Here is an 8,975-nt window from a genome sequence, read left to right as displayed (position 1 = left end):
TTGTATTTACAACACTGTTCCAGAACAGTTCAACCCAAATATTCTAGTGTGTGCAGCACATTTTACAGAGGACTGTTTCCTGAACCTGGGAGAGTAGCCTACAATGCAGTCTGTGCAAAGGTGGTTTCTATAAAGTGGGGCAATTCCAACTTTGCAAGGACAGTCTGGCACTTCTGACTCCTGTAAGTATGTTTTCATATGTTCTGACTCACAGTCTGTAAGTACGTTTTCATATTTAAAGAATTTGCCACTGATGATTCAAATGAGAGTTTTGAGCAGTGTAGAGTAGTGCTTTTTTGTCGTTTCTCTGATCACAAATGCAGACATGGTTTTATGTTTATGCAGCGCAATATGCAACGTACCGCGTAAAAAGACAGTATAAGTCATTATAATCCGTAATTATGTCCCCACTGGATGCAACAAATGCCTCGTTTGTAATGGGTTTAATTGGTTTTGTCTCGTCGCGCCGGGACACAGCATCACAGTATGGTAAGGGGCGTAACATTTCTGTCACACACTTGAGGTACACTTGAGATATTCGCCAAATCACAACGCACTGGATAGCTGGCCAATCAGCGTACACCTAGCTTTTCAGAACGATGAGCTTTGTAAAAATCTACGCGTTTCAGAAAGACGGGGCATAAAGGAGCAACAATAATGCACAGTATGTGGAAAATAATGTGTTTTTTAACCTTAAACCTCATGAAGACATTGCATTACACCAAATACACAAAATAATGTTTTTTTTTAGCAACGTCATATGACCCCTGTAAATGACAATATGCAATTACCAAATTTTATGACATGTCAAACTTCGCTTTTTTAAATGAAAAAAAAAAAAAAATGATACAGAGGCAAATCCACGCTCAATTCTGTGCAGCTGAAATCAGACACAACCTCAATTAAACATGAAATAACGGTGGAAAATATTCCCTCTCTAAGGCTCCCTGCGAATCGCTGGTGTGCCCGGGGCTGAGATCTCTCTACAAAGATGCTTTTGTGTTGGACAAAGGGCTGGAAATGTGAGCCCGGACATAGCCTTCCCCTTCCTCAAGAGAGTCAATCATCGCAGAGGATGCAACAGACGGGAAGCTGAACGGAGGAAAGGGGGAGAAAAGAATAAGGGAGGGCGGTAACTAGCTTGTGCTGCAGAGAAGGTTTTTGAAAGAATTTTAAAGGCACAAGTCTCTTGATGTGAGAGGAAAAGGCTGGCAGATTGGCTATCCCCCTGGTACGCACGAGCCTATCAAGACTTCGGTAGGGATTTTGATGGCTTCCAGCCTCCATTTCTAAGCAGAGGGCACATACAGGTCTCTCAAAAGCCTACAGTGGCTATAAGTGACTGTGCATGTGTAGTACCGTAAGATAAATTAAGCCAGTTGTACTTACGTCCACCAGAAGCAATTATACATGAGATGGCTTTTTTGCTTCGTTTCTGTCTTGAAAATGCTTAGAGACGCTCTCCTCGTATATTAGTAGAGCACAATCTATCTCTAGCTGCATCTCTGTCACTCTCATGTAAAGTATTTGTGACACTACTACTGATCTGAGTTCAGTACCTGCAGTCTACATCCTGCATTTCCCTTCAGGACTGTCATGTATAATTCCATCTCTAAGCAGTGACTGAGAAGTCTGTAACATGTCCTATAAAGTTTCATAGATGTAAGCCTTAAAGTTGAAGTGTATAATTTCCATGTCACTAGTAGCACCAAAAGGAATTTCTATTGGAAATTTCTGCAGGAAAATAACTCATTTTTTTTTACTTTTCTGAAAAAAAATGTGTCTTGCTAGCCTGTTCAAATTCATCGGCATAATGCTGCAGAGTCTGGGTGGTTGCTAAGTGGTTGCTTATAGGTCCAAGTTAAAAGTATCCACCTTCAAATGTTTATGATATTTTGGTCTCAACATATGGCTTTGATTCCTCCTTTAAATCTAAGGCCTGGTTTCACAGACAGGGCTTAGACTAAGCCAGGATAAGGCCATAGTTCAATTAGGACATTTAAGTAATTTTTCATAAACGTGCCTTAGAAAACATATTACTGGTGTCCATCTTGAGACAAAACAAAGGCACTGATATATTTTAAGATCAGTCAGTGATCAGCCAAAAACGGGAAACTTTTTATGCGTTTTGCCTGTTCGTTTACACGACAACGGCGTTTTGGGGCATATTTTTGAAAACGGGTTTCAAAGTGCAAGTATTTGAAGACGCCACCGTTGTCGTTTCCGTGTAAACACCCAATACAGGAATCTTTGAAAACGGTGACATCATGCGCGTGTGCGTAGTACGTGTTAGGTATGTAGACGTGCAGTACGTGTCGATTTTAAAGGCAAGCGTGAACAAACATTCACAACAATAGCGGAGTACATGGTAACGTTACTGTTGTTGCTGCTCAAGAGTTTGCAAACGCTTCTTCCGTGTTCAGCCAAAAACGGGAAACTTTTTATGCGTTTTGCCTGTTCGTTTACACGACAACGGCGTTTTGTGAACTGAAAACGCATATTTTTGAAAACAGGTTTCAAAGTGCAAGTTTTGGAAAACGCCACCGTTATCGTTTCCGTGTAAACACCCAATACAGGAATCTTTGAAAACGGTGACATCATGCGCGTGTGCGTAGTACGTGTTAGGTATGTAGACGTGCAGTACGTGTCGATTTTAAAGGCAAGCGTGAACAAACATTCACAACAATAGCGGAGTACATGGTAACGTTACTGTTGTTGCTGCTCAAGAGTTTGCAAACAACAGTTTCTGTCTTGAAAATGCTTAGAGACGCTCTCCTCGTATATTAGTAGAGCACAATCTATCTCTAGCTGCATCTCTGTCACTCTCATGTAAAGTATTTGTGACACTACTACTGATCTGAGTTCAGTACCTGCAGTCTACATCCTGCATTTCCCTTCAGGACTGTCATGTATAATTCCATCTCTAAGCAGTGACTGAGAAGTCTGTAACATGTCCTATAAAGTTTCATAGATGTAAGCCTTAAAGTTGAAGTGTATAATTTCCATGTCACTAGTAGCACCAAAAGGAATTTCTATTGGAAATTTCTGCAGGAAAATAACTCATTTTTTTTTACTTTTCTGAAAAAAAATGTGTCTTGCTAGCCTGTTCAAATTCATCGGCATAATGCTGCAGAGTCTGGGTGGTTGCTAAGTGGTTGCTTATAGGTCCAAGTTAAAAGTATCCACCTTCAAATGTTTATGATATTTTGGTCTCAACATATGGCTTTGATTCCTCCTTTAAATCTAAGGCCTGGTTTCACAGACAGGGCTTAGACTAAGCCAGGATAAGGCCATAGTTCAATTAGGACATTTAAGTAATTTTTCATAAACGTGCCTTAGAAAACATATTACTGGTGTCCATCTTGAGACAAAACAAAGGCACTGATATATTTTAAGATCAGTCAGTGATCAGCCAAAAACGGGAAACTTTTTATGCGTTTTGCCTGTTCGTTTACACGACAACGGCGTTTTGGGGCATATTTTTGAAAACGGGTTTCAAAGTGCAAGTATTTGAAGACGCCACCGTTGTCGTTTCCGTGTAAACACCCAATACAGGAATCTTTGAAAACGGTGACATCATGCGCGTGTGCGTAGTACGTGTTAGGTATGTAGACGTGCAGTACGTGTCGATTTTAAAGGCAAGCGTGAACAAACATTCACAACAATAGCGGAGTACATGGTAACGTTACTGTTGTTGCTGCTCAAGAGTTTGCAAACGCTTCTTCAGCAAAGTGTGGATTTACTTCACCAATATTACAACCAACAGCGGAGACGCATCATATACAACATATAATCGTCACTTCCTTAGAGGTACTGTTTACTAACAAGGTGACAGCGCCAACTACCGGCCTGGCATACGTAATACAGCATTTTTGGCCGTTTTCGCGGATATGTGTAAACGCGAATCGTTTTGAAAACGTTGTCGTGTATACGTGAAACTTTTTTAAAAACACAAGGGAAAAACTTTTCAGTTTTTGACCACATCGTTGTCGTGTAAACGTAGCCTTAGTCTGGGACTAGGCTTAAGCCTTAAGTCTGTGAAACCGGGGGTAAGTCTAATAGATTTGTCAGCCATTTTCTCACCCATTCGGGTGAAAGCAACAATAAAAGTGAAAATATTATTTAAGACCTGTAAACACCAACACAAATATTCAGCATAGAAATTTGGTCCAATGATTTGGTCACATGATTTGTCTGCTTTAAACCAATGGGAGGGTCTGGCAGGGTCTGGATGAAAACACAAATCACTTCGTGAAATTAGGTGGCGCTTACGAAAAAGTGCTGCGCAACTTTCAGTTTCTGACGCCCGTTTGTCAAGGAGACACAGTATTAACATGTTTTATGTAAGAGCATAACTCTGGACATGTGACCAAATGCACAAATCTTACTAGTTGGCCAGTTTTCTTCGCAGTGTGATGGACAATATTATATCTTGCCAAAAATAAATAAATGAACAAATAAATCAAATCTGTCACATTGACAGCATGTGAATGTTCGTGTTGGTCCGAACAGACGTATTAAGAGCTGTTCATTCAAATAAAATTTTTTATCAATAGTAATGATAACAGACACCACCTTTAATCTCTTCTACTGATTTGACATTAATTAGCCTTGTGTGCTCTTGTATAGCACAAGACTACTGTCCTTGGCTTCAATCTATGATAAATATCTAATATTAGAATTGTTGTTGAAGGCATGTCGGCTTCTCTGAAAGCTGAGGGACCAGAGCAATCAGCAAGGCACAGCTAGAGAAGCATCCTTGATAACTTTGACAACAGAAGACCACATGGCAGGGACAAATGAGACTGTGTCGCACATGGGACGGACACCTTAGCTTTGTAATGAGGAGTCATGAGAATTATGGAGAGAACATAGAGAGGCATAAATAAATAAAAAAGGAGGAAACAAAAATAGAGAGTCACAGAGAGAGAAAGAGCAAGAACAATAGAGATATTCAACACTTCAGGTCCCTTATGGGCCATGGCATATGTGTACCCAGAGGCAATTTGTATTGCTCAGAGGTTGCACTTATAGCTCCAGAGACTTCATTGAGATGTCAGGTAATGTTTCATTTAAGAATATTTTCGTCTTACCAAAAATTCCAAATAGCACAACCGAGAGAGTTGTTGACATATAGCAAGAATGTGGAACTATAAAATGAATGTGCATTGTATAGTATTATGGCACTTTTCCACTGCGTGGTACGACTCGGCTCGGTACGGCTCAGTACGGCACGGCACGGCACGGTTCGGCTCGGCACGGGTAGTGACTGAGGTAGTGACGGTTCTCTCCGGCCAATCCGTGATCAGCAGAGATTACACGTCACGTTTTGGTAACGGTACGGTTCACTTGGAACCCCAACCGAAGTGGTACTAAAAAAAGTACCAGGTACCAGGTACTGTACCCAGTGGAAAACCCCCCAAAAGTGAACCGTACCGAGCCGTACCGTGCCGTACCATGCAGTGGAAAAGCTCCATTAGTTAATTGGTCACAGAAGACTAATGAAATCTTACTTTTGACTGCACAGTTTGAAACTGCCAGGATACATTTTGGAACTCTACTGACGCCACGTGAGATTACTATAGTCTGAGAAGCAGGAGACTTAAACAAAAGTCTCCTTTGCTCTCTATTTAATTTCACTGCAGTCTAACAGAGAGAAACAGAAATATTAAAAATATCTAATTTGCTTTTTTCTATGGGTAAGGACGTAAGTTTACTTTTATTCACATAAATGCATAAAGGAATATTATGGAGGTGTGCATCATTTGTGACCTATAGTCAAAAGCAAACATTTTTTTTTGTTTCCCAAATACTTCCCCTGTGCATGATTGGTCAGACAAACAGAAAGACACCCCACACACCCCAATCTCATGCCATTGGGAGAGGCAGTGTTGCAATGTCGGGCTGGTCAGTAAGCCAAAACAAATACAGCAATGTTCTGAAAATGCCTCAGAATCACAGTATTTACTAAAGGATTACATTTAGCTGTCTCTGCATATTAAACTAGGATAACAAAGCATTTTAACACTACGAAAATGAAAGAAAAACAGGTTCAAAAGCTAAAACCTTGTCTTGAGTTTAACATTTAGTGCCTCTGTACTGAAAACTGGGTGCAGTTTGAAACTCTGCAGAAGGTCGCCATCCACCTGACCTACTTTCTTTCGCTCTTTCTCACCCTCACCCTCTCCGTCTCTTTTTTCTTCTTTCTTCACCTCCTCTTTCTGCCTCCCTCTGAACCCCACAGCTCAGAGTCAAATCAACTCTTGCATGATTTGCATGACTCCTGTTCCAGACCTTCTTTCTCTAAAGCCCACTTGGCCCTGAACCGCAGGTGGCCAACAAACTCCCAATGGTGGCTGCATCCAAGAGCACTGAACACAGGATAAACAGACTGTCTCTTTCTCTCCTCATCTTCCGCCACTCTAAACCACCATGTCATGTGTCGTATATACGGTATTGTATTCCATTCTCATTGGGGGTGGTAAGGCGCAGTGCCGTCTTTCCCCCTGACGAGCTGGAACAGCAGAAATGGATGTGTGGCAGACACACTTGCATCGATCGAGAGGGTGGTAAACCCCTCCCCCCTCCGGTTGCAGATGGACCATGGCCCAGGAGCATTTAATTAAAGAGCATGTGAGAACAGCTCCCAGCTGCCACCTCCATGAAAGCTGAAACCTCGCAACGGCCTCGAGCTCTGCCCTCCCTTCTGACAGGCTCACACTAATCAAAGCCGCTTTCAGGACGCTCAACGGAAAGGACAAAATCGAAATTACCTCCATCAGCTATGGCAAAGAATGGGACGGCAAAGTCATTCACAGCAAAAAAACAAAACAAAAAACACACACATGAATATGATCAAATAATGACCAATGATATGCATAGGGGAACGGAAGGGTCGTCAGAAGCTTTGAATCAAGGCCACTGTGTTCTATGCAAATAGACAGCAAATTGGAAGCGGGATTTGCTGGGAGGCACTCAAAAAGTAACAAGAGTCTTACGAGCCATCAGTGAAGAACACACGCAGGCATAGTGAAGCACTGCTCATTTCCGCAATCTTTCTTATTCAAATCCACCTTGATTACTCTGTAGAGGTCTAGGCTGGCTGAGATGGCGATGCAAAAAGGGTAATATCAGTGATGGCAGGCTCTGACAAGTAGCACGGTGCTGGCGGAAATTTCCTCTGATGCCTAATTCATATTTGATTTGGGGAAAAAATGTTGGATCATTTTGCCTGAGATTGTCTGTCAAAGCCATTTTAGGTTTAAGATTTTTTTAGGCTTGCGATGACAACATGAATTGAAAACGTCATTTCAGTTTGCAAACTGGCATGTCAATGAAGTGGTGCCAAAGCATTTAAGCAAGAATTATTTTGGCCGCAATATAATTGACGACCTTTCCTTATGTCATCTACCGGATATCACAGTGACTTGGGCCCTATTTGGACAATAACGGATCTAAATAGAAACAATGTCATTTCAACATTTTCAGGAACAAGATTTTATCGCCATCTTATTCAAAGATCGGTTAAGACTGTGTATGCCTTCGATGACTACATGAATTGAGAATGTTGTTTAAATTTGCAAACTGGCATGTCAATGAAGAGGCGCCAAACCGTCTAAGCAATGTAAATTATGATCTTTCCTTATATCGTCCATATCTTGGTGACTCGCGCCCTATTTGGACGTTAACTGACTTAAATAGAAACACGAGGTAATTGCAATATTTTTAGAAATAAGAAAAATAAGAAAAAACGATCTTAGAATCAGATGGCAATAAAATCACAGACTTGTGCCTGGTCTGTGATTTTATTGCCGTCTGATTCTAAGATCGTTTTTTCTTCCACCACCCAAGACAAAATCCCCATATGAATTACCTACTGTTTTTTGACAAACACAAGGATTGTGTGGCAATTTCATTTCTGTCTGAATCAATATATCTGAGTTTACGAGGAAATTATTATGAAAATCTTTCCAGAGGACTACTGTTTGACAGCTTGCATGGTAATAAGAAATTAAATTACACTGTCGTCCCATCCCAGTGTATGGAAATGGAAAAAAAAGAAAGAAAAAAAGTCAAGAGATTAGATACCTTTACATTTGCCATTATAATGGCAGGTTATGCATAACATTGGATTTCAGCAGCCAAGATGGAATGTGTTATGTACCTGAGCATGTGTGAACCAGACTTCCATGTTCATCAGAAAACATGGCTATTATCACTCAGGCCCTGTGCAAATGCTCTTTTACATATGTCACCTGAGAAGCAATTACCATTTGCAAATTTAAAGTTACACCTGTTGTGTTATTTAAAGCAAAGTTTCCAATGGCATTTTTGTCATTTAATATTGTACTAACCGATCGTAGTTGTGAGAAAGGACACCTGCTCCATCTCCTTCCCATCATTGTACACAGCCAAGTGCCAGATGCCCGAGTCCATATACTGGATAAAGCCCGTATCGTGACTGGTGAGTGGCATCAGGCTCCTCTGCTGGGCTGGAAAAGGTGGACCCTCAAGACCAGGCAACCCTTGCGACAGGAGCCGACGGCCATCCAACAGCTCCACAAAGTCAAACTGGAGACAAGGAGAGACAGACAGACGACAAACAAGCATTAGGAATGACACATGAGCCTCCAGGAGCTGATAAGTCCTGCACGTTGGAGCCAACAGGAGCTGGTCTCTAAGGGCAGATTGAGACTGTGAAAAGGGGACTAATGCAAGGTGTGAAAGGACAGCTGCTAACACTGTACCAATTTATGCTAATATATGTACAATTTGGGATTTTCACACCTCAAACCCGAATGGGTTATCTGTCACCTCCTAAACAAGTATTTTTTGTACTGCCTTTCATTTGTGTTGATTTTAATATCCTTATTTATATTTAGAAGTAAATATTATGGCATTACAAAATATTACAAACATTTAATATAGTAATGTTAAATGTTTTAAGGTTTTTATGTTTTTTTTTTCTCATTATT

General features: G+C 40.9%; 1 protein-coding gene across 2 annotated transcripts in view; it reads right to left on the bottom strand.

Moving 5' to 3' along the window:
• LOC107699823 (teneurin-4-like) overlaps positions 1-8,975 on the bottom strand; it is a 273,915-nt gene that overhangs the window by 100,694 nt on the left and 164,246 nt on the right. For both annotated transcript variants that reach the window (XM_016501217.1, XM_016501216.1), the window contains exon 10: positions 8,355-8,571. In XM_016501217.1, coding sequence (XP_016356703.1) covers positions 8,355-8,571 — 217 coding nt within the window. The remainder of the gene's footprint in view (positions 1-8,354; positions 8,572-8,975) is intronic.

Source organism: Sinocyclocheilus anshuiensis, unplaced genomic scaffold (genome assembly GCF_001515605.1).
Source record: "Sinocyclocheilus anshuiensis isolate Anshui unplaced genomic scaffold, SAMN03320099.WGS_v1.1 scaffold194, whole genome shotgun sequence".
Classification (NCBI taxonomy): domain Eukaryota; kingdom Metazoa; phylum Chordata; class Actinopteri; order Cypriniformes; family Cyprinidae; genus Sinocyclocheilus; species Sinocyclocheilus anshuiensis.
This window is presented reverse-complemented; position numbering and strand designations above follow the sequence as displayed.